Raw genomic sequence first — 26,579 nt, forward strand, 5'->3', positions numbered from 1 at the left:
AGGGCTTCCACCCTCTCGGGGGCTTTGTGGGCACCTGCTCTAAGGTGATACACATACACTCACCCCCCCCCCCACACACATAGAGTTAAAAAAATAAAATCCTTAATTATAGCTACAAAGAGATTTTCCCAGGCACTGAGATGTTCTATGAGGTCTTTTCAAAGAACCAACCTTCCTTCCTCCCTTCCTTTCCTTCCCTCCCTCCCTCCCTTTCCTTCCCTCCCTTCCTTTCCTTCCTTACTTCCCTCCCTCCCTTCCTTCCTTCCTCCCTTTCTTTTCTTCCTTCCTCCCTTCCTTTCCTTCCCTCCCTCCCTCCCTCTCTCCCTCCCTCCCTCCCTTCCTTCCTTCCTTCCTTCCTTTCCTCCTTCCCTTCCTTTCCTTCCCTCCCTCCCTCCCTTACTTCCCTCCCTCCCTCCCTTACTTTCCTTCCTTTCCTTCCCTCCCTTCCTTTCCTTCCTTACTTCCCTCCCTCCCTTCCTTTCCTTCCCTTCCTCCCTTCCTCCCTCCCTTCCTTCCTTTCTTCCTTCCTTCCTCCCTTCCTTTCCTTCCCTCCCTCCCTCCCTTCCTTCCTTCCTTCCTTCTTTTCCTTCCCTCCCTCCCTCTCTCCCTCCCTCCCTCCCTCCCTTCCTTTCCTTCCCTCCCTCCCTCTCTCCCTTCCTTCCTTCCTCCCTTCCTTTCCTTCCCTCCCTCCCTCTCTCCCTTCCTTCTTTCCTCCCTCCCTCCCTCCCTCCCTCCCTTCCTTCCCCCCTTCCTCCCTCCCTCCCTTCCTTCCTTCCTTCCTTCTGCCTGCCTAGCACACACAGTAGAGCTTTAAGACTTTCTGTATGACACATTGGCATTTGAGTCCTGAATCAGATGCCATAAGCCCAATGGGAAATACTAAGAAGACTAAAGTTAGCAATCCAGGATCTTTGATTTTTGACCAGCATAGTATTTTTTTTCCCCAATACTGCTTGAACACGAAGTGAAGAACGTATTAACTGAAACTAAACCATCCCCTGCAACGTAAATTGTTGTCAGCTTTTATAAATGGTTAAAATAAACAAGTTTGGTCTAACTGTTTATTTGGAACATTTGGGAATGAAGCCACTTGGCAATGTAAGTTGTAGCTAATTGGCTTTTGATGAATCGGTCATTTGACACATTGATTTTTGGCCAGCTGGCTCTTGGAGAATCAACGTTCAGCCTGGGGCTTGGTGCCTGGGGCTGGTATGAGGCCCATGGGGGCGCCGGGCAGGCTGTATGCTGGGCCTAAGATCTAAAAGTCACTTAGACCAGGAAAGAGCCCAGAAGACCTACTCATCCCTCAGACATGGCCAGGGCCTGCTTCTAGCTAGATGCTGTGAGACTTTGGAGACTCAGTAATACCAACACTTCGTTGATTTAGTGCCCGAGCTGAGTGCCTTACGGTGGCTATTATCTCATTTAACCTGCAGCCTGTACAGCAAATGCAATCTTTGCTTTGCAGATGAATGGAGCACAGGAAGGGTAGCTTACCTGGCTAAGAACTGGGTAAGTAGCATTCACATTCCAGGTCAGGTTCTCGTCTCCCCCTCTCCCTCCCTCCCTACCCCCTCCCCCTCTCTCACTCTTAACCACAGGACCCAAATGAACCTGCTCTTGTCCTTTCCCTTCGTCAGCTCTGATCTGAGAGCTCATTCGTAAACGTTTGCTATAGGCTCTACTTCAGTGGCACCTGCTACTACTGATTCTCCACCTGGGGAAACTGAGGCAGGATTTGATGTGAGACTCATGGGCCTCATACCAGCCCCAGGCACCAAGCCAAGTTCTAGCATCACAGCTGAACAGAAGGGAGGCTGTTTCTGTTGTTTCCCACAACCCTTAGCCTCCAGCAGGGGCTGGGGGCTCCTGCTCCTTGATTTCCCTGGCATTGGGACTAACTCCAGGCCCCACCTTCTACCCCAAGCCCTCCTTGTTTATATCCCTGTTAATGGGTCCTTGCAGGCCAGCCCAGCTGCCATGGGAGAGCCAGTGAGCCACCTGGAGCTGTGTCTGCTGTAGAATGTTTACGGTGCATGGAGTCAAAACGAAACAACATCCATCTTGCTGACTGGTCACAAACACTGCGCCCATTCATGGCCGAGCGGTGGATGGTCCTTTGCTTGGCAGTGAGCTGGCACCACTCAGCAGCTTGCAGGACAGGGAGAGAGTGAGGGGAAGGCAGGTGGGCTCGGGTGAAATCACGCCCAAGCCCAGGCAGCCCGCTTTCCATTTTCTGTTCCTCCATTCCTCTCGCCAGATGTGCCGTAAGATGGTGCACTGGGAGTTGTCTGAAGAGAGTTCTCAGTCCCTGAGGTGGCTTTAGAAGTGTAGGTCAGCCCCAGCCACAGACCTCTGGAAGGCCCGAATGAAGTCATCTGTTCATGCGAGGTGCCACAGCTTCCTGGCAGACAGTGAGAGTTTCGCCTCCTATAGACTTGCGGTTAGAAGCTAGAGGACCAGTTTGCACATTGACCTGAAGAATCTCCATCCCGGTATGAATCCATTCTAGCACTGCCTCCTGTTGAAGGGTCCTGTGACTTACACGGGCCTCTGAGGGCAGCAGCAATGTCGGACACACCCTGGTGTTGGTGCGTAGAGCTCAGCAATAGGTGTGTAAAGCGATCTTTGGCCCAGATCAGGGAAAGGTTGTAGGACAGGCACTCAAGCCAGACAGGACACACACACACACACACACACACACACACACACACACACACACACACACAGGACACACACACACACACACACACACACACACACACACACACACACCCTGTTAGTAGTGAAGGTCCCTGGTGTTAGAGCTAGAAACAGGAGGGGGAAGCAGAGCCAGGCCCCTCCAGCCTCTCCATTAGGTCACCAAGCCTCTGGTGTTTTCACAATGCTGGGATCAGAAGCCACCGACACTGGGCAGCACCTGCAGGCTCTGTGATTTACAGAAAAGCAAATGAAGGTCCAAAGCTTGGGAGTTCACAGGCTGGAAAGCCTGAGATGCTTGGCCTTGCTTTGCTCAGAGTTTCCCTGGACTCAGCCTTGCATGTGAGGGGGCTGAGTTCTATACACAGTTATGGAGAACCCAGCAACTTTCCATGGAGGCAAACAAAGGCAGAGCTTTCTCCTTACCTTTCTGCTTCCTGGGAGCCTGCAGAGCAAGGCCTGTGCACCGGGCACGGTCTCCAGTCTTCTGTGTTTGCGTCCGCTTGTGCTTGCAATGGAAATGTGTTCTTCTCAGGAGTGCTCTGTTTCCATTTTGTCTCCTGGGGTTTCAGTGGCTCCCAGTCAGTAGAGCAAAGGAGTTGCTGTGTGCCCTGAGCTTTCTACACCAGAAACAGATGAGTGCTTGTGTGTCTTTCCACAATGCCGGGGTTTATTGAATGACAATAAACTCAGAAGGTGCTGTGGTTTTAATAGCAGCAGTTTGCCATGTAATCCCATATACCTTAAAAATATGGCCAAAGTGAAGGCAGGTTCTTTTATGCCCATCGTAGTCAGACCGACTCCCACTGCACGCTATATGTATATATATATATATATATATCTGTATCTGTATTTGTATGGATATCTATGTATATATGTGAGCTACAGAACGAATACACATTAAAGAGGCTACAACAGGCATCCAGAGGTTTCGGAGGCAGGCTGACAGAAGAAACGCATGTACGGTCTATATTGATGAGCAACCCAAGCCAGCTGCAGGGAGGGAAGGAGCTGCTGTGGAGATCCAGCCACAGGAGAGCCAGGGTTGCCAGTGCAGATGTGGTCAGCTGTAGGGACAAGGGCGGAACAGGATCCAAAGCAGGGTCAACGGGCCCACGTTCAGATGTGCAAGGCGTGCAGGTGGTGAATCCAGTGGGCCATGTCAGCATCAGGAGAGCAAGCCGAGTTGGAGACCCAAGGATACTCAGGTGTCCTCCTGTCCATCCCTGACACACAGTGGTGTCAGGTGATGGGTTAGCAGTGTTGCGCCAACACGGTAATGGGAGTGATACCCTTGCTGTATGCCCACATGCCCTTAAGGTCCCAATGCACCCGATACATTTGTGTGGTAGCACCTTTCCTATTCTCAGAAACAAGTCATTCGTCAGTCTGTACTGCATGGATGGTGCCCAACAGAGGGCGGTGTTTACGGGTCTCCATAATGTCATCAAACACCCTCAGAATAAAGTCAAAAGCTACTTACAAAATGGAGCCTCTCAGGATAAGGGCCAGCTCCAGGCTCTGTTTTATACAATACAGAATGACTTAACAGCAGTGATCAGGGCTTCCGTGGGCCCTACCCTGCCATCTGAAAGGCTTCTGAGCTGTCTTTCCTAACCTTCTTTTCCAGTCTCCAAGGCTTCATCTCCCTTGAGACCCAGCCCAGCAATCACTCAACATTGCTCCTTTCAACATTTACTCGTTTAGTTAGTGGTTCTCTCAGAAGCTACTTGGTATCCTTATCCGCCAGAGGAAGGGTGCACTTGGCGGGGGAGGAACAAGAGGAAGCAGAACAGGACTGGGGAGCTACGGCCAGTCAGTCAGGCAGCATGTAACATGGCACATAGTGAGAATTAAAGGGGGTGGGCTTCTGCACCGAGACCAGACTGAAGGTCAGTCTTAGTTGGCTCAGAAGACATGTCCGAGGCAGTGGGAGGATCAGGGCTAGACATGACCACCTCGGGGCCAGATTTTTTTATTTAGAGAGATAGCCCTGGCTGTGGTAGAGTGATGGACCACATTTAGGGAGCAGAGGAGCCTGATCCAGATGCAAGGCAGACTTAGTGAGGATGAGGGAAACGAGGAGCAGAAAGAGGGAAGAGCTGAGATGGGGCGCTGGCTGGGGTCAGGGCATGCATTAAAGCCTTCTCCAGGCCTCAGCCAGTGCCCAGGGCCTGCCAAGGTGCATGGGGATATCCTGGCATGCCTCAGCAGAAATCCGGACTGCCAGTTTCCCTTGTTGGGCAGCACGTGTGGAACCATGTGTCCTCTTTCCTGTAGGTGATTCAAGTTCAAGACATGGTCATAGAATCCAAGAACAGACATTATGACTCAGGGAGATAAGACCCAGTGTTGTGTGGGGTGGGATACACTGGAACCAAATCAGAACCCTGCCATGCTTGCTCTTGTGACCCTGGGAAGACCTGGCTTTCCTCCTCTGAAAGATGAAGGGTAGGCCTGGGTGAGAGGTTGCCTGTAGAGCATCTTCCTCCTAACAGGATTTTTGTCTTGCCTCCCTTCACTCCCGACATGGAATCATCTGTAACGTTCCCTGCCTGAGCTGCCGATTAGAAGAACTCTATAGTGTTGTAATGGGCATATAAAGAAGGCAGCCTGTAAGCACCGAGCTCCTTCGTGTGCGTGCCCAGGCAGCACTGGCTGGGGGAGGCTTACACCTGTATGTGTCTTCAGGCAGCTTGATGGTTGCAGATGTACAAAGTCACAGGCAGAGTGGCCGAAGTGACTCCATTCTCTAAACTGGTGAACAAACTCTGGGCAACTTCCAAACAAAACACAGTCCAGTCTTAGGGATAATGGACATGGTAGTTTCAGGCCTGGAAATTTTAGTGTATGTTACAGCCATGAAAAAAGGGCCTTGTTTTCTGTGTAAAATGGACCAATGTTCCGCCTTCCACAACCGGGTCACTTGTTTACGGATATTTTAAATATCTGGCTTGATATTAAACAGTTAGATTAGGATTGGCACACCCTTGGCAGTAAGTTGGGCCTACCTCAGTAAATGACAGTGGCCCCCAGACACTATGACCATCACAATCCCTCCTCCCCTGTGATTTCCATTGTCCCTTGGAGTGGCCCTCTCCCAACCCTGTTACAGTAATGCCTGGGCTCAGGGTGTATCACGAAGGACTTGGGGAGAGAGCAGGAGAGCACCCCCACCCCCACCCACAATCACAGGGCTTCCTGGGGGAGGGCCCTCCGAGCTGGGTGGATCCAGATCTGGGATGGAGCTGGGGAAATTTTTCAGATGCCAAAACTGTGGCTTGCCCTGCAGGTTTTCCTGGCCTTTGGACCAATCTGTGGAGCAAGTAAACTTTTCCACAGGGTACCCATGGAACCCTTCCATGTCTTCCTACCAGGCCACATCTTTGCGTGGCGGTGCTTCCTGGGGTGGGGATGCCCTCTTTCACCGGATGGTGGTAGGGGCACTGCTCTCCTGGGAAAAGGTGCTATAAATGGAAAACATAGCATGTGTTCTGTTCCTGACCTATGACATGGTGGAAGAGGGGTGGCTCATTGGTGTCATCAACAGAGTGCATCTAAGAAAAAAAATCACAATGCAAGTGTGGTTTCAGCCAAACGTGTATTGCTTTTCCTCCTCCCTGTCATCCTAACTTCAGACTCCGCCAGGGACTGAGGGGCCTTCATAGCTACTAATCCTTCCCGGATGGGAAGCATGGGTACCACCATCTTTACTCCTAGTTTTGAGTTGTCTGAGTGGGATACCCTGAACCTCCCCTGCTGCCAGCCCATCTTCCTTCTTGGAAGAAACATTACAGTAGTTGAGGGAAGAGCAAATGGGCGTGGGAGTCAACGAACGAGCTTGTTTCAAAGGAAGCTGCATTGTGAGGTTGGAAATATGTACTTGTGAGAACACTCATGACTCTGGGCTTGCTGTCTATTCTCGAGTTTTATAGAACCCAAAGCATTTCCTCTAGATTTCTTACCACTCTATTACTGTCTGTGCTTCCTGAGCCTGGATAAGAACAAGTGACTTTTGGTGACAGTTACTGTCCTCTCTGTGTGATTTGGGCCAGGCAGGACTCCTGTGCGGCTCCAGAGCTTCTGAGAAAGTGAAGGTGGGAAAGGAGAGCTTGGAGCCTGGTACCATTGGCTCTCAGGCCCATCTTAATGGAGGTCCTGAGCTCTGTGGGCCTGAGGCATCACGGCGTGAGACAAGCGGAGTGATAAACTCCCAGGCGCAGACGGAGCTCGGCTTTCGGTCTTGGAACAGTGGAAGCTGAGAGTGTTAAGACATATCAGGATTTATTCACTGGGCTACCCTTCCCCACCCCTCGGAGGTTCTCAGATTCACTGAGAATGTTTTCATGACATGTTTTCTTTCCTTGGGTCCCTGACACTCCAGAACCTCCATTGCCACAGAGGCACTTAGCATCTTTTCTGAGCTGGTCAGTGCCCCTATCACAGGGACCAAAGGGTTCCCTGAGGAAGAAGAGTCTTGGGCCCTCAGAAGCCTTGGCAGTGTGTCTACCCCAGTAGCCAAGTGTTTCGAGCTCCCTTTAGGCTGTGCCCTGGTTTTCTTGTCTTTTGGTTGCTTGTGGAGGCCCAGAGGAGGCAGGGAAGTTTGCACACCGAGAAGCCTGGAGGACAGCCATTGAGAAGCCAGGTGGCAGGAATCTAATTCAAGCCCATTTTCGACGTAGCCTCGAGGATTGTTTGTTCATTTCAAAGACAGTATGCAGTGTTGTAATATATGCAACCCAGATTATAACCTATTAGAATTTATAAATTTACTGTAAATTTGACCTGTTTGCAGACGTTTTATGAGATGGGGATAGTTAGCACTGTGGTTCTCAACCTGAAGGTCATGACCAACTGGGACCAAACAACCCTTTTACAGCATATCAGATAGCCTGTGTATTAGATATTCACACTACAAATTCTAACAATAGCAAATATACAGTTATGAAGTAGCAATGAAGTAAATTTGTGGTTGGGGGTCTCTCACAGAGACTTGGGTTGGCAGAGGGCGTGGGAACCAAGTCCTCATCACCTGTCAGATGTCTCAGTTTCTTGTCCAGTGCATACTTTTTGGTTAACAGGCCATTTGGAAAGTAACTCATATGGGGAGAGAAACTACCAGAATATTATTCACAGACTGCATCTTTAAGCAACTGAAGCTTTCAAGCCACGCATGCTGCGTCATAGTGGCTGCATTGTGGTGGCATCTCACCGTGTCACATCTAATGCCTGCGAAATTTCCGAAGTTCATGTTCTGTAGCTGGCTTAGCCATTCTATTGGTAGATGCACAAAAAGCTTCCTGTTCTTTTCTGTTATCAGTGGCTCTAAACTGTTCTGGTAACATTTTTATTTTGTGGTGGAGAGGTAGGGAGGGAGGTGAGTGTGGGCATGTATGTGGCACTGTGTTTGTATAGAGGTCACGGGGTCCAAGGAGTGTGTTCTCTCCTACCATGTTGTTAGGGATCAAATGCAGGCTTACACAGCAAACACTTGGTCCACCAAGCATCTCACAGGCTAACTCTTATTTCTAAATGGGAGCACCGAGAGTCATCTGCAGAGAAAACAGAGCTGTTGTTGATGGCATAAAATGGTAGAGCCTTTTGGGAGGGCAGTTTGGATGGTAAGTGGAACCACACTTAGAATTGTGCTTATCTTTGCACTGGGCAATCCCATATCCAGAAGATTATCCTAAGGCTATAAATATGGATAAATATAAGATAGGTGATCTTAACCTGGCTGTGTTCATTTTCTCTTTCCTAAACAATTTAAAATGTAACTACAAGAAATAATCTATGTGCAGCCAGGAAATAAGACTCCAAGCAGTAGTTACAATTGTTTTTTGGAAAAGTATTTTCACATCTGAACTGAAGCAAATTTGGCTTGTTTCACACGGACACTTCTGTCTTGGTCTGTGTTCTGTTTGTACCATTCATTACCTGAGACAGGGTTACTTATCCTGAGCACAATCTGCTGACTCATGGTTTGCAGGCTGGGCGCTGATACTAAAGTGCCAGCCTCTGGCAGACGTCTTCTTACTGCGTCACGTCACGGCAGAAGGCAGGGCATAGCTGGAAACTCATTAGAGGGTAAGAGAGAGGAAGAGGGAGGCAGACTCCCAGCATGAAACCTATTCCCCAGGAAAAGGCATTATCCACTCATAAGATATGGTGTGAAGATAACCCCCCTCCCCGTGAAATAAGTACTAGCTAGAAACATCAGCTCACGGTGCCGCACAACAGGAATCACATTTTAACATGGTGGGGTTTGGTAGGTAGGGTACATTTAATGCTTAAAGTCATTGAAGAGCTGCCAAGACAAGCAGGACTCAGTACAGGAGAGAAAAGCAGTGACTGTGACTCTGGATGTCATAATTTCCTTTCAGGCATTTACCACTTTCCGAACTCAATAAGCGACCTTTCTGCAGCCTTACTGTGCATGTAGACATGATTGGAGTTAGGGCTACCAGGATAAGGCTAAGTTCCCAGGGAGACAGATGTGCTGGAATCTTACTCTGTCATTTCATGTTCTCTTTTCCTCCCACTCATGTTGGCTGGTGCAAAGGTGGCACAGGCAACGGATGAGGATATGAGGAGCATGTGGCAGTCAGAGGGTGGGAAGCGAGGTGAACTTTCAATGGCTTCCAGTTCTAGGAAGACAGATATTGAAGTTCAGAGTCAAGAAGGAAGAGCCTGGCATCCCATGCCTTCAACTAGAGCCCCCCAATAGTGGCACCCTAGCAGAAAAGGATAAGCTACAAACAGCCACAGAAATCCACGGGTACAGGAATTAGGACCAGGAGTGGGGAAATCCAATACAGAATCAGAAGACACAGGAACATGGGATAGAATAATAGAATTAAAGCAAAGGGGGTGAATATAAATGAGATGTGCTATTGGTAGGATGGACAGAGTTGAGCCCTGTGCTCTTGCCCTGCCAAAGAAGTAGGAAAAAAAATCTGTTATATGGTAATACGTCAGGGTAACTTAAAAGTAGAGGAAGTTGTGTATGATAAGCTAACAGGCAGAAAACAGAATAATGAAAACCATGTAATATGAATGAAGTTGAGAGTGAAGAGGAAAAAATACAGAATAGGTAGGACAAATAAATAGTAAGAGTATAGATTTAATTCAGAACATGTGGTGACTATATTAAATATAACTGGTGTAAGTGGACTAAATATTCACATTAGAAAGGTTACCAGAGTGCATAAAAGTGATTTCATAGAATATTGTATTAACAAGGTCTTTTTTTGTTGTTGTTGTAAAGGGTGTTAAACACTGTGAGATGTTATCTACCCACGGGTGCTGAATGTTGATTGGCTGTTCTGCTTGAGGTGCTGGTTTACTGATACTGTCCTCACACTGATTCTCCCTGAGACACAATGACGTCCCCTTAAACAAGATGACTTCATTCCCAGAGCTACCCACTCCATGTGGGAGAGCAGGGACGCTCCCTCCTGGGTCAGGAAGTAGAAGCTCCAGGCTTCTGACCTAAACCAACTTGTATTATATGCCTGCACTAACCCCTGGCTGAGAGATTGGCATGGGCATAAGGAGAACACAAGGGCCTGTCAGGCTCTGCACTGGGCACCCCTCCTGTAGTGTGTGGTGGTTTTAGCTTCATAAGCCGTTCCATGGAGAAGAGAAAGCATGTGTTCTACACAAGGTCACAGGGCTCCTAAATAGCAAAGCCAAGATGGAAACCTGATCAGAACAGCCATCGAATCAGCCAGACTCTCCTATCTCCTTTTTAAGATCAATAAATACAGTCCATCTTCTTTCCTACCTCTATTAGCAAGGGGAAAGGACGGATTGGGTACTGGGGGTCGTGGACTGGGTGTATTCTCTTCCTCCAGGTTCACATGTTGAAGTCCTAACCCCCAGTGTGGGTGTTTGCGGTAGGAACGGTAGGAAAGTAATTGAGGTTAGATGGGTTCATAAGTGCAGGATTCTGAGCAGCAGAACTACTGTGTTCATAAGAAGACACCAGACCGTGCGAGCCCATGTTGGGATAATAGTTTCTGCAAGCTGCAAAAAAAACCAAAAAAAAACAGCCTTCACTGGAACCCAAACTGCCTAGAACCCTAATCTAAGACTTCTGGTCTCTAAACTGAAGGGGAAATAAACTCCAGTTGTTCGGCCACTCTGACTATGGTGCTGGTAACAGCCACAGGAAGCTCACACCGAGAGAGTGATGGCTTTGTCTGCCCGAAGGCCCTGCCATGGAACAGCTCTCCGGGGATGATGGAGTTCATCTTGTATGCCCCCAGCTGTTTACAGTGGTGTGACCATAGACACAGCCCATAGACACACACAGCCCAAAGCCCATGGACAGAGCCAAGCACACAGGACATGGCATGTGACAGGCATGTCATCTACTTTGGTATTCGTCATTAGAAATGGTTAGAAAAAGACAGGACAGGAGAGTGTGTTAATTATTTTATCATTCTGATTTTTTACAAGTAAAAGCTGTGTGCAGATACATGGGGAAGAACTCTCTCCCTCTCTCTCTCTCTCTCTCTCTCTCTCTCTCTCTCTCTCTCTCTCCCTCCCTCCCTCCCTCTCTCTCTCTCTCTCACCAGTGGCCATTGACTACTTCATTATTGCCTACCTTCATTTTCATTTTTTAAATGTTTTGCAATTAGTATGTAGCAATGTGAGGAAAGAATTAGCCCTCCTGTGCGTCTGGACACCAGCACGTTTACAGCCACATGTGTGACAATCATGGACTGTTCGAGGCCTTTCTGGCCTGGGACGGAGCTGTGGGTTTGCTCTTAAGGTGCCATCTTGAGGTGAGCTGGCTCAGGTTTTATTGACCCAAGTCCCTGTAAATCTAGCTTAGCTTTAAAGGGGGGGGGAGGTTTATGGGGTTCGTATGGTCTGGGATAAGAGACAGTGGGCAGCTTTAAGCCTGGTGCAAGAGCTGAATATCAGGGGCTGCTGCTGTGGAGGCCTTGTCCCGGTTACAGGCCCCCTGGTAGCCGTGAATACCGCAGCACTCCAGCAAGGAAATGGGCCTCGGCTTCCCATCTTGCTAGAATATGGGGTGCGGAAAACACCTAACTATCCACCTCTTACTCCCTCTCCTCTAGTAGCCCCAGCTGCACGTCAGGAAGGCGAGATGTCTAGAGAACCAACCTGTTGGGTAAGATGGACAAGTCCCTTCCTCAACTGGGCTTCTGTCTTCTGTAAGGAGAAGGTTGGTCTGTTAGAGAGAGACAGATACTAAGATCTTTGCCCTGGGGCTATGATGGGCCTCCCCCCCCCCCCCCCCCGGGAGATGGAGCCAGTGTTACAGTTCAGTGGTGGGTGGCAGTGTGATCTAACTCTGAGGATAGTGAGCTGAACTATAGGCCTGGAATGTGTGCATAGGACACCCACGTAGCAATTACTACCAGGGCTGCTAAACGCTGAGTGTTAGGGAAGCTCCTAGAGGCTGAGACCAGGGAATGTTCTAGAGGAGAGGAACTTGCATAGGGCTCTAGATTGGTAAGGATGTCCCTTGGGGAAACATTGTGAGAATAGGCTTACCCAGACAGATGGGTGAGCCTGGGTTGTGGGGCCCTAGAGCCAGGCCAGCACCCCATCCATCTCTCTTCCCACCAGCGCTGGCCTTGTGCTGAGTAATTGACTTTTCGTTGTCAGTGCCACCTCTAAATGTCTCCCCACTTTGTAGATGTAGGATTATATAAAGGTTCCGGACTCTGAATCCCTGGCTCCTTCAGTGATTGTCAGACTGACAGCCATGGTTGCCTTTATTGTGAGGTAAAATACCTGTCCAAAGTATTTTAAAGGAAGAAAGACATATTTCAGCTTATGTCCGTGACCGAGAAGGTGTGTAGGCAGGAGCATCATGGCAGCAGAGAGCTTGAGACGAAGCCAGGCCTCAATGCAGCCCTCAAAAGCCTGCCAGCCATGCCTTGTGTCCCAAATGTTTCACAACCTCCTAAAGCTGCACCACCAGCTAGGAACCAAGTATTCAAATACAGGGGCCTGTGAGGGACATTTTACATCCAAACTACCACATCTCAAGAGCCTGGAAGCTGCTTTCTAATAAAGTCCTGTTGGAAGCACAGCCCCACCTGCTCCTGTGTTGTTTTGGGTTCCTCTGTGGCAGATTAAGGAGAGCCGAGTCCCAATCACACACTGGTTGTCTGCTGGTTTTCCTTATGCAAAATTACTTGGCTGACTAGTGGGGCTTAGTCAAGTATTTCTGAACTCTACACTTGCTGTGTGGACTTGGGCAACTTCCATGCCTCTTGGAGCTTGCCTAGCCAGGTCCTGGGGACTGTGGTGAAGCTCACAGTTGACTATGAAGTTTTTATAAACTGGGAAGTGCCGTAGCCTGTCTCTGGCCTGGTACCTGGTTGCTTCTGAGAATCTGCTTGTTGGAAAACAGAAGTCAGTTCCCCTGTTGACTTTCCTGGTCCTCACAGGTGACTGTGCACGGCTGCAGGAGGCACCCCTAGGCCTTGGATGCCGATTGGCAATGAGTTTCAGCACCAAACTGCCTTCCTGTGGGAGTCACCTTGGGTGTGGTTCTACCTTACATTCAAGCACTACAGTAACTTGGAAAGCTTCTGTGTATATAGTGTGAGCTACTTGCTTCAGGCTGGCTCGTTGGGACTTTGTTCAGGTGGCTGAGCCCTGCATTTGGTGAACCCTAAGCCTGAGGGTTTGTCCTTCAGTCTGTCTGTGGACCCTGTAGGCCCAGACTGCTTCTCTAACAGCCCTGCCTGAGCCCCTGGAAGCACAGACTAAGTAATAGCACCTTTCTTACTCTTTGAGTGCTCCGTAGTCTGCCATATGCATTCTGTTATCTCCCTTGTCACCACCACCCTATGAGGTAGGTGTCAGCACCATTACACAGACAAGAAAACTGAGGCCAGGCCGGGAACTGAGACCAGTTTCTTACTTGGTTTCAGACGTGCCCTTCCAGGCTCTGCTGGGAATATGCTGTGTAGCAGCACAAGGCCTTCTCCTCTCAGAGGCTGTTTTCTTCATACACTACAGAATACATGGCCAGTTCCAGCCTTGTCTTACTGTGTCCTTGGGGATGGAGAAAAGGACTCTGACAAAGAGACAGGACCTATATTTGTCCCAGACCTGCAGCGTGTGGCAGGCAGGAATGGCAGTGTCTCTGGGGCATAGATTACAGCCTTTGGTTTGATGGCCAGCCTTCCAGGAAGTTCGAGATGTGGGGCTGCTTGGCACAGACTAGCACTCCAGCTGTGCCAGTGGGTTGCTATGTGACCTTGGGTGACTAATTGTCAGCTCTGGACCTCAGCTCTGCCAAGTTCAGAGGTCGGACTTTCCCGCAGGGCCCAGGACGAGAGACAAGGACTTGAACAGGCTTGCAGCAGCAGCCAGTGCCAACTTTGACCTCAGAGCCTCTCCCCTCCCTTCCAACATCGGTTGTTTGTTTATTGCAGGGAATGCTCTTGCTGTCTCCAGCAGAGAAGCAGCTAAAAGGCCCAGGCATTGGTGCTGACACTCTAATCCCCTCAGGCTGTCTTTCCTCTGTGACCTTGGCAAAGCAGTTAACCCAGCTCTGTCTGCTTTCACTAGAGTCCTGGTTGGGAACACTTGTTTGGGGGTACAAGGCTGCAGAACAACACTCAAGTCTCAAAGTCCAAGAGGTCTGGGTTTAGATTGTGTCCCTGAACCTGGGCAGAGGCCCTCCGTCTCTTCAGCCCATCTTGGGGGGGAGGGAACCATCATGAGCCTGTCCTCGGGTGGGTACCAGGAAGCCTGAAGAGAAAGGCCTGTCATCACTGCTCCCTGAGCCAGTCACTGGTGCTCCCTGGATTTACCTTCCTTCTCTGCACTCTGCCTTGTGCTTGCGGGAAGAGGTGCATGACCCAGAGAGCTCAAGAAGTCCTAGAAGGAAGCTTAGAACCACCCTTACCTCCAGGATCTTGGAGAGGTCCTAGCAGAGCAGCCCCCTGTGGTGCTCTTTGCTCCAAATGCCATTAATGGTCATAAAATTATCCACAGTTTTTTTGGAGGCTGGTCCCATGGTTTGCCTCAATGGGACAATAAAACTACATGCAGAAATGGTCTGGAAAAGGCGAGGACGGCCAAGCAGAGCCGGAGTTAAATGAGCTGCAGCCTGCTCTCATTAACTCGGGCCATTCACATTTGTTACCAGGGATTTCTTTTTAATTAAAAAACAACCAAGTTATTAAAGCATAACCCTAAGAAAGGCTGGCTGGGCAGCCGTTGAAGCCAGCAGAGCGAGCGGTCCGCGCAGCAGGACAGGCCAGTGCCGCCAGGGAAATGGCATGAAACAGATGTTATTTTGAGCCCTCACCCAGCCCAGGGCCTTGAAGTCTGTGCTTCTCATTTATACACTGTAAAGTGTGGTTCAGGGCCAGGAGACAGTACTGTCTGTCATGGGCACAGGGATAGCCTGTGCTAAAGAGACAGCTGAGCTAGGACTAAGGATATCTGTCTTAAAAGGCCACTTGTTGTCACACTCAGTGATAAGGGTCCGGCACACTCAGGACAGGGGCCCAGCACAGATTTCTAGCTGTGTAATATGCATGAGCCTGTTTCCCCCCCATGTATTAAATAGAAACAAGCAGGCAGTGGGGAACCCACGGCTTGTTCATAGTGTGTCACATGTGGCCTCATTGCTGTCCTTGTCCTTAGCTTAGGGAATCCCCCCATCCTCTTGCTCAGAATTGACTGGGCTCAGTAGCATTTTATTCCGTATCCAGGGCATTTTAAGGTTTCAGAACGCTGTGTAACCTAGGAGCACTCGTCATTCCTGGGGCTCCCATCAGTGCTAGCTAGACTGTGCATCTCACGGGACCCAGAGGAGCACAGGGTCAGGCACACATCGAGATGTGCCTGAGTTGTAGAATGGGTTCTGGGAAGTGAGGAATCTCATGCCATGATCCCCAGACCCAAAGCATGACCCCTAAAGGTCTAGAACAGACAGCCTAAAGGATACCTTCCAGATGGACTGCCTTTCCCCAAAGATGAGCAGCTGGGCTGAGGGAAGATGGGAGAGGCTTACAGCCATCTCGTGTGCACAGCCTCATCTGAGGAATCTACAGAGCCTACAGCAGCAGGCAGGGGTGTGGAGTATGGGGTAGTCGGGCCATCAGAGAATCACAGGACACGGAGGTGGATAACCAGGCTGTCTCTGGTGTGATTTGGGATGTAGGCTTTGGTACCAGTTGGCAGCAGATGCAGTTGCACTATTACCTCCCTCTTGGTACACGTACCCAAAACATCTGCAGTTTCAGAACCCACCGGTAGAAGGAACATTGCTGATCCGACCACCAAGGCAGACCCAGGGCTGTCCCCCAACCTCAAGTCCAGCACATCAGAACCCAAACCCATGCCTAGAGTCTGTGCGTGCTCAGTTCCAATCTCAAGGCAGTGTTTGTGAGTTCCAAGGAACCACTGGGTTGGCTCACCAGTGTTTGAGCTTCTAGAACAATTGTGTTGTTGAATTCACAGACATCTAGTGTCTGCTTGTAGTCATTTGAGCATTAGCATACCTGTGCATGCACACCTGAGAACTGAGGGTTGGTCCTGCCAAGTGGTTTTGGGAATTAAATATGGTGTCCCGAGCTTCAAATGTGGGATGCTCAGATGACTGCAGGGGCTCAGTCCTGTCCCCGTGCTTCCTACTAACGTGACAACTCACCTGTCTCCTCTTTCCTGTTGTTTCACCCTAGTGAACGGGAGCTATGGGCACAGCTCAGAGAAGAGCCTGCTGGATCTGGACCTGGCTGAGGGTCCCAGCCCCTCCTGCCATCAGGGTCTGTTTCTTCCTGCAGGGACCCCACCACCTCGGGGTCACCCCCCTGTCTGTGAGAGGCTACTGCATTTCTCTCACCCTAACAGGTATGTACCCGTTCCTGTCCACCGATCCTAGTCTGCTTGGCTAAGGGGACACACGGAGAAACTGAGACACAAGAGGGCCAGGGCCTTGTCCGAGTCTGTTACACAGAGGCACCTAATGTAGGCTTCTCTTTTTTGATCAGGGGCTTCTAAGGGACAAAAAGATGGCTTATGTGCATGTTCCTGTTTTACAAGCTGAGGTTGCTTGTCTCAGGGCACCAGGAGCTTCCTTGGAGGAAGAAGGGCTGTGGGCAGGCTAGGGAAGGAAATCCAGCCAGAAGTCACAGTTCTTAGTTTGGAAACCTTTGCTAGGACCCTACCCTTTCCACTTGTGTGTCTCCTTGGAAGCACACTACTCACCCTGGGGCAGCTTCACAGGTGAGAGGCTCTGGACCCTTGTCCAGATACTAGTTTGTACTCCACAACTTCACCAGCCACATTGTGCCTGCCCTGTGCCACATGCTGGGCTGCTGCTGGATGTGGGGGCAAGGATCTCCATTGCAGGAGCAGTGGAAAACATTACTAGATAGGAAGGCACTGAGAATTTCAACTCCCCATGGCCTTTTTTGTTATCACTTCTATTGTGAAAGAATATAGTCATTTGGCCAGGCTGTCCTAATAAATGTCATAGACTAGGGGCTTAAATAAAAGAAATTTATTTCTCATAATTCTAGCAGGGCAAGAAGCCCAAGATCAAGGAGTGGACAGGTTTGGTCTCTCCTGGCCCCTCTCCTCGGGGTACTTTGAGGCAGTCAGACGACCATTCCTTTATCTGTGTGGTCTGTACTCCTGTCTTAAAAGGGAGTCAGACATATTGGGGCCCTCAGAACCCCACTTAGCTTTAAATTGCATCCTTAAAGGCCCTGTCTCCAAACACAGGCTTCCAACATATGAACTGGGGGAGGGCAGTCCGGTCTACAACAGGAATAAGTATCTTTTAATCTTCAAGCTGCCTACTAGTTAATGACAGTCACATGGGACTGTTGCCTGGATTGGTCTCTGAGACTCTGGCAGGACACTTTGTTAGGGAGGACAGGGGTGATGGGGGTGCACTTTGTGTTGGGCTGAGTGTGACTGCACTCAGTCTTCAACTGAGGTTATAAGCTTTAGTCCACAGAAGCCTGGACTAACCCCTCCTCCAGATGTGAGCCCCCCCCCCCATACATATCCTCTACTGCAAAAGCTGATTCCTCAAGTTGAGCTTCTTTGCCAAGAGTCTAAGACAAGGGTCAAAAGTCACCTTTGACTTAGGACATTGATGCCCTAAAGCACACAGTTCTCAGAAAGGCATATGGCAGAGAGGATGCTTGGATTCTGACTCATAAAGACCCAGGTGTCACTGTGGCTTCGAGATACGAACCTGGGTAGCACAGGTATTCTTTAAAGGTTTGGTCCTGCACCAAGTACGTAATGCCCGTTATTCCACTGTTAAGAAAGACGGAATCAGCTCTCGGGGTGGGGGTGGGGCACCTGGTGCACCTGGCTCTTAGCCACTGTGAGTTTAGGGCCCTGGACTCACAATTTCTAGAGAGAATTTAATTTAAGCAGCCAGAACCATTTGTCAGGCCTCTCAGGGCAGGGAGAAGAAAGCCAGGTCCTGTCACACCCATGCCACCCTTCCCACTGGGGCCATTGAGAAGGCTTTCACTTACATTCCTAACTCAGCCAGCTACTGGACTGTTCTCCTTTGCTGACGTCAGCTCACTGACCCAGAGACATTTGCAAAAGCTGCAGGCTGGTGCTTCCCTCTGCCCTCGCTGCCAGCCTGGCTCTGCCAGCGTGGTGCCCCACTAAAGCAACGGCTGTGGGTTCCTTTCTTTACATTTACAAAGCCCCTACTTACACATGGACTCTTTATCTTTTTAAAAAAAATTTTTTTATTGGATATTCTCTGCATTTACATTTTAGATGTTATCCCTTCCCCCAGTCCCATCCCCACTACCCCCCATTGCCTCCATAAAGGTGCTCCTTCTCCCAACCACCCTTTCCCACCTCAGACATGGACTCTTTCAGTAGAACTTAATGGTGTCCCTGCCTTTGGGGATGGGATGCTTCTCGACAGAGATTCTGGAAGGGAAAAAGAGCTCAGTGGGCAGTTGTTTAGTGTCTAAGAGACATCTTGTGTTTCCATTCAGGGAGAGCTTGCAGTCAGTTTTGCACAGGAGATGGAAAGTTGGCTCCTGGTCCAGGCCTTCCACTGTATGATGGCCTGGTGGCCCCCAAGCCTCAGGCTGATTCCTTCTGCTGACTCAGTGGTGATACAGGGTCAGAGAGGCCAAGCTCTGAGTGCCTTGGGCTCTGACTCTCCTTCCTGCCCCTCCCCTCGATTCCATTCTCTTAACCCGTCGTCTAGAGCCGAGGGGGCAGGGGCTAGGTCTCATAACCCCAGCCATCTCCCTCTTCTACATAAAGAGGTATGACTCTTGTCTCACAGATAAGGAAGCAGGCTCTGAGCATATAACCAGACCTCCAGTTCCTGTAACGACTGGCCAGGCAGTTTCTGTCAGCATCACCCTCTGTGTCTCTCACATTTGCAGTCTTCTGGTGACAGGGTAGCCCTGGTATTTCTCCCTCCATCTTAGCTTGTCACCGTCCACAGTATGGACCGGTCTGTGCAGAGATTCCCGTTTCCTGTGAATCTTGTTGGTTGAAGGGTTCTCTTCCGTGGTAAAGATGGCCTCTGTGACCAACCCACCCTGTGTCCTTCCACCTTCACGGTTGATGGGGATAGAGACCCCAGACTTGCCCAGAATGAAGCAAGTTTGCCTCAGTTTGCCCTACTAGAACCAAGCTGATCCCAACCTCAGAACCAGATGGTTCTCCCAAGAACTGAGCTTTGCACACATCTGAGCTCAGAATTCTGGGCCATCCTGCCAAGAATTTTGTCCCCTTGCTGTGACTGTGCCTCAGACTCCTGTCTCGTCCCACCAACTGTGGGAAGACAAGCTGGATAGGGTCAGATGTCGATAAATGAAGAAAAGAGTGTAGAAAGTAAAATTTTAATGGGCGTGTAAGAAGAATTTGAACCCCACTGGACCTGAAGATGCCTGTAGCCTTTTGCCCACAGAACTCACTTGAAGGTCAGTGTGGAGGGTCAAGGCCGACTCCAGGGAAGCTGGGGAGTCAGGCATGATGATGTCAGAAGCAATAGTGACTGGGGTCTGGCGAGGGGTTGTGTTCTTCCTGGGCTCCTCATTCATGCCCTGGTTAGCCTCCTGCCTCCATTTCTCTCCAGGCTACGCCCTTCTTGCTTCTGCTTCCTCTCTTCCCTGCCCTTGGCACAACCAGTTCTGGTCTTGCCTGTGTTCTGCTTCCTGTCCTCCACTTCTCCCCAGACCCCTGCATATGTCTGCCCTCTGCTTCCCAGGAGCCCTGACCTGTCCATAGAGAGCGCCTGCCTGCCTTTCATAATCACTCTGGCCACTTTCTTCCAGGTCACCCAGACCTCAGGCTACATATGTGAATGGCAGCCTCCCAGCAGCTCAGCACATCAAGCAAGAAGCCCTACCCGACTACCAGGCCATGGTCAGCACCCACACACCCCTGCCCACCCACTGCCGAGCCCCATCGTCCGTGGGTCTACACTCAGACCTGGACTTCCCAGGCCGCGGCCTCACCAACCCTGCACCTTCCTGCTACCTTCTGGGCAATGAACCCATCTCAAGCCTGGGTCCTCAGCATGAACCCCACCTCCCTGAGGGCAGCCTGAAACGATGCTGCTTCCTGGGCCTGCCCCCCACCTCTTCAGCCTCCTCCTCACCCTGTGCCTCCTCAGATATCAATCCTGCCATCCACTCCTCCCAGACAGCTCTAGTTAGCTGTGTAAATGGACTCCGAAGCCCACCTTTGCCGGGAGACCTGGGGGGGCCTCCCAAGCGATCACGGCCTGGGCCTGGACCTATATCCAGTGACGGCCAGGAGGGCAGCTTGCAGCTTGAAGCATGTCGGAAGTCAGGCTTCCTGAAGCAGGAGCCCATGGACGAGTTTTCTGAGCTCTTTGCTCCTCACCAGCAGGGTTTGCCACCTCCATACCCCTTGTCTCAGTTGCCAACCGGCCCCAGCCTTGGAGGCCTAGGGCTAGGCCTGGCGGGCAGGATGGTGACCGGTCGACAGGCATGCCGCTGGGTGGACTGTTGTGCAGCCTATGAACAGCAGGAGGAGCTGGTGCGGCACATCGAGAAGAGCCACATCGACCAGCGCAAGGGTGAAGACTTCACCTGCTTCTGGGCCGGTTGTGTGCGGCGCTACAAGCCCTTCAATGCCCGCTACAAGCTGCTCATCCACATGAGGGTACACTCGGGCGAGAAGCCCAACAAGTGCATGGTGAGTCCTGGGCCGCCAGGCCCTCTCGGTCTCCCACCAAGCTGTACCATCCGCTGCATTCCCTTGGGAGCAAGGCTCCCACAAAGTCCAGGGCTGTGAGTGTGGCCAGTGTATAGCCATGTGTGTTTCTGTCACCGAGAACCTTGGCAGGACTACCCCATTTTTGCTAGGTGCCCTGTCGCCCACACTGAAGCCTCAGATGGGTATTACATGTAATTTAGCATGCCATGCGGCCTAATGCCGGATGCTATGTGAACCTAAAGGAAGCCTGACAAGACTTTTCCATGTCAGCTGATGGTGGCAGATGAGGAGGAGAGTGTGCCTCCCTCCAGCCCTGGCCTTTACCCAGTGTACTCCCAAGAGAGGCTCCTAGGCTTTCTGAGCTTCCCAGTGTTGACTTTTGTAAAGAGGCACTGGGTCCCTAGGGCAGGCTTAGAGCTGAGGTCAAGACTTAGCATAAGGCTGTGCACAGCACCATCGGTGTCTGGCTGAGGTTGAGACAGAGGTTTGGGGAGAAAGGACCATTGTGAATGAGCATTGCATGCAGAGTCACACAAGTGACGTGTTCCCTGACCTCGGGCCCGTCTGGCTGACTACATCCATGTTCCGTGATCGTTGTAGCGCAAAGCCCTATCAGAGGCTAGGAGAGGGATCTTAGTCCATGCACCCACCCTCCCCAACCAGAAGCAGCAGCCTGGGAATGAAGGGCCGGGGCTTGAGATATATATATATAAAACAATACAGACTGCCCAGACCACACGTGTCTCCCCTTCCTAGCTACTGGGCATAGACTGAGTGTGTTCTTCGGTCTTGAAGATAAGAAATCTGTCAGTTCATAGACAGGCTACAGGTGGGCAGCCTGGGAGGTAGAGACTGGGACTTGGGAGCTATTGTGCAGTGCAGAGGTGTGGGGGAAGGGCACTGAGCTGCTGGAGAATTTAACTTGATGTCTTTGGGCTTGGAATATGCAGGCAGGAGGGCTGAGCTAGTCCCCGAAGATGTCACATCCCTGTGGGGATCTTAAGACATGTGGCCTAATGAAAGATGTGCTTCTCCAAGATGGGGAAGATCAACAAGTCAATAGGCCAGGGCTGCAGGAGACAACCTTGTCTTTTCCCCAAAACACAGAGCCGCAGCTGTCAATCACATCTTCTTCCTGTTGGGAAGCCATGGTTTCTGTATGGACCTAGGGAGTAACCTGAGGTGGCTGACAGCCTCTTGTGCTAGGGCCTTGTGTGCAGGCTCTCAGTATCCAGGAGTGGCCTGGGAGATGACCTGGGCCTTCCTTGAGTCCAGTGGGAGCCCTTGTTGCTCAACGCAGCCTCAGAATCTTCAAGGTTCTCACTTGATTCTAGCCTCAGCCTGAGACCAGGGACCTAAACTTAGCTTTGTCATTGTCCTTGCCCTGAAAGACCACACCCTTGGGGATTTGTCCTCCAGCCACCAGGGACCAGGCTTTGACATCTCTGGATGGAGTTTGAAGAGTCCCAGGAAGTCAGCCCAGAGGGCTTCATGGGGTTGGTGTTTGATGCCTACTGGGGATGCATTTAGTCTTTATCAGGGCACTGTGAAACTCAGGGCTTTCATAGATGGAGAGTCTAAGGTCAGAGGTCAGATGAGTCTGGTCAGTTCTCACATTCTTGGCACAGTAGTGACTTCACAGCTCCATGTGGTCTTCACCCCAGTTCTGTAGATAGGAACTGTTCACCCCCCCCCCCCCATTTTACAGATGAGGAAAAAAGAGGGTCAGAGAGTTTGTATAACTGGTTCTAGGTCACACAGCTAGTAAGAGAAAATACTAGAGGCAACAAGATAACAAAGGCTAAGAATCAGAATGGTAGTCATGATAATAAAAGTTTCCCAAAATTATACCACTACATTGCTGGAGTGGGATGGGACTCCCATCCCTGTCAACCGCAGTGCCCTTGTTAACTTAGATGCTTCTCTGGGGCTTGCAGGCTGACACTGTGAGGTGAGGCCTTGTGCAGTGGGAGCCTCTAGGGAGTCCCACCCGAGGCTGCACTCCTGATGGTGGAATAGGTAACCAGGGCAGCCGGCCAACCCTGGCCCACACCCAGGTGAATTGAACAGCTCCTGTCCCTGTAAAATTATTAATTTCTCATGACAGGCCTGTGCTACTCTGTCTGTAACAGACAAAGGAATCTTGGACCTGAGGCCTCTGGAGGACAGGAAATAGATGAGACATTTTGATTGAGGAGTAAATGGCCCACTAAAATAGCAGTTAATCCTTTTAGTATCTCTCCAGCAGCATTTCCACAGCTTTCATGAGGTAAGCTTCCCTCACCCCATCTAACTACAGCACCCCCCATGCTGGCAGCTGGTTTACATTTAGCCTGTGGAGCCTCTGCCCGATCGGGTACCAGGAATCCTGGGTATGGAGACAGGAGCCTGCTCCCCACCATTGCCCCTTAGACCTGAATCCTGCTGGCCTTCAGGTAACCCCACCCTCCCTTAGCCCTGTCCTGCCTGGCGGCTGGGCTTGCCCTGTTCAGTAGCAGGCAGCCTGAGGAAGCTTCTAGATCTCCCTGCAATATCCTGTTGTGGTTCATGTTGCCCCTGTTGTCTCCGTCTTATTAAATCGTGGCTTCATCTGTGTTACCATAACAAGCCTTCGTCCAATCCAAATACTCACAAGGCGCCTCGAAGACGTGGACTTTGAAAAGATTAGTCCCCTGCTTTCTTAGGTTGGTTCCACCAGACAGTCAGAATCCTTATTGTCTGAGCTGCAGAAGCCAGCAGCCAGCCGTGGGGCAGAGAGGGGAACAGTAGCTTCTAGGGATAGCCCTTCCCTGCCGTAGGCTCTGCAAAATAACAGTGATGCCCAGGATGGTCCTTTCTGTGGTGAAGAGTTTTAACAGCACTGTGGTGCTGCATGGGGGCGGGGGACATGAGCAGAGCCCCAAGCCTAGAGTCCCACATGCCTGTCTCCCAACTTGATTCTGCCATTTGTCAGCTCTGACTCAGACACGTGACTCACCCTCTCTGAACCGTAGAATACTTATTTATAACAGGAGGCGATAATCCTGTTGTTAGCAGGGTGCAGGAAGAATGCATGATTAATCCCCTTCCTCCCCACCACACTCTACTGCCTTGATGTCTCTGCTGATGGGAGCATCCTTCCTGGTGCTGCGCTGAGCCAGCACGGGTCTGTCTTGTGCTGGTAAGCAGCTGTGCCCATCCTACCCAGCCCAGGTGGCAGATGCACTCCACCCTTTACGCCTCTCCTGCTTGCCAGTTGGGCCCAGGTACATTTGGATGACTGACCGTTAGAGCCTGAGTGAACCAAGGAAGGCAAAACTCAACCCCAAAGGCTTCTGGAAGGACACACACACACACACACACACACACCCCAGACTTACATTTATTCCTGCTCCTAGTCTCTTTGCCTCAGCAGTGCCCCTCCCCCACAACCGATCTCCGGCGCCTGGGGAGGGAGGGTAAAAAGGGGCAGGGTATTCTGAGAATCTTATTCTTTTGCATGGACTCAACGTGAGCCTCCGCTTAGAACAAAGCTGGACAAACTAAAAGGTCCAGAGGGGCTGCTCAGCCTCTATGGGTCATACACTGTGGGAGGTCAAGAGGAAAAGGGGAGCTAGTACTGTCAGAGACTGGCTACAGCTGGCTCTCTGTCACCTAGCCTAGGTGTGCCCCACTTATTACCTTGTATAGCCTCTTCCTTGAGCAGTGCTTGTCCAGTCTTGACAGGTAGAGCCTGGGTAAATGCTTTGCTCCTGGCTTTTGAGCCCAGTTTTGAGGCTAACACCCCAACTCACCACACCATCACAGCCTTATCCCAGGAGTTCCCTGGGGCCCTGAAACGTCTAGATGGGCAGGTCTGTTGGTCCTTCCCCATATGTGCAGACAGAATATAGGGGAGGCAGAGCTGGAGAGGGTTACCAGGAGCCTGAAATTGCACAGCAAATGCATCAGGTTAAACTGATAAGCAAATACTGGGAGAAGTTTAGACTGAGAAAGTGACCCTTAGACAAGGAGAGATCAACTCCCTGACAGACTCAAGTCTCTAAGTGGCAGGTTCTTAGTGAACCAGACTTTATTAAATTCCCAAATAACTTGGGAATTCTGCCATTGTGAAAAGCACGCCACCATGTGCTTGTAAGTGATAAGTTTTGCCTTATTCTGATAGGGCTGAGAGGGAGCCAGGATGGAGAGCCAAGATCAGTGGTTCTCAACCTTCCTAATGCTGTGACAGTTCTCCATGTTGTGGTAACCCCCAACCATAAAATTATTCCCGATGCTGCTTTATAACTGTAATTTTGCTGCTGATATGAATTATTATATCCGTGTTTTCCAATGGTCTAGGCAACCCCTTTGAAAGGGTCGTCTGACTCCCTAAGGGGTAGTGACCCACAAGTTGAGAACTACTGGCCCAGAAGTATAGCCTAGTTCAAGCTGAACGAGAGGGTAGGACACTATAAATCTCCTTGGATATTTCTGAGGAAGTGGATCAGTGGGCAAAAGTATTTACTCCGTGCAAACCTGAGCTCTGTGCTGCAGCAACATCAAAGCCTGGCAGGCCACACACATCTGGAAGCCCAGTGCTGGGGACCAGCACATGATATGGAGACAGATCTCAGCACTCCCTGGCCAGACAGTCTGGCTAAAATGGTGAACCTCCAGGTTTAGTGGAGAGGCAATTGAGGAAGATGTTCTGATGTAAACCCCTGGCCTCCACATGTAATCACATAGGTACATGTAAACACACACACACACCTACCCCCACCTACTTCCCCACCTACACACACACACACACACACACAAACACACCTACCCCCACCTACCTATACACACATACACCTACCCCCACCTACTCCCCCACCTATACACACACACACACACACACAAACACACCTACCCCCACCTACCTATACACACACATACACCTTCCCCCACCTACTCCCCCACCTACACACACACACACACACACACACACACACACACACACACACACACACAAAGCCCCATCCTTGGAGCATCCAGGGCACAGGGATCTCGTCCCACTGTGCAGATGGGAAGGGTATTCTAGGATATAGAGATTAGCATCCCGATTGTACAGTTGTGGAGGGCAGTGGGAACAGCAGTGTTCACACTCAGGCTGGGACACCAGGAGTAGGATTTGAACCTGACTCCAGACATGTTCTACCACAGCTCTGGATGGGGAATTAAGTAAATATCTTATTCTGGAAGCTTTCAGGGTCCTGGCCCTTGCCTGGGTCCTGCAGTCACAGAGGGTAATTAGCTAGGTTTAGGAGCCTCAGCCAGATAGGGAGACAGGCCACTACGTCGCCAAGAGAGCCAGTTGACTGTGACTTGGTGGGTTCTGTGTTCTCTGTGAAGGGACAGAAAGTTACCTGAGAGCAAGCCCCTGGCCCAGAGGTTGGGAATCCTAGCCAGGTTTGAAGGCTGGGTAATAGAGCGTGCTGTGCTTTAACACCTCTGCCCCGGAGACTCTACAGCAAGAAGTCCGGAAGAGCCACACTCCACCTCAGGTCACCAAGTGCCACCCTGAGTGTCACCTCATTCCAGGGTTGGAAGGCGCCTGAGTAGGGAGATGGTTTTGACCAGACAGTTTGGGAGCTGGCACCCAGAAGTGCCCATGGTACTAACCTCTCCTGACTCATGTCAGTTCCCTGTCCACCTCATTAGGAGACAAGGGA

General features: G+C 50.6%; 1 protein-coding gene across 1 annotated transcript in view; it reads left to right on the forward strand.

The window, feature by feature from the left end:
* Window positions 1–26,579, forward strand: part of GLIS1 (GLIS family zinc finger 1) — a gene marked incomplete at its 3' end in the record, with an annotated part of 179,481 nt that overhangs the window by 93,708 nt on the left and 59,194 nt on the right. The window contains exons 3-4 of the mRNA XM_080921024.1: window positions 16,395–16,563; window positions 19,995–20,883. Of these exons, the coding sequence (XP_080777150.1) occupies window positions 16,395–16,563; window positions 19,995–20,883 (1,058 nt within the window). The remainder of the gene's footprint in view (window positions 1–16,394; window positions 16,564–19,994; window positions 20,884–26,579) is intronic.

The sequence above is a fragment of the Micromys minutus genome (genome assembly GCF_963924665.1).
Source record: "Micromys minutus genome assembly, chromosome: 9".
NCBI lineage: Eukaryota > Metazoa > Chordata > Mammalia > Rodentia > Muridae > Micromys > Micromys minutus.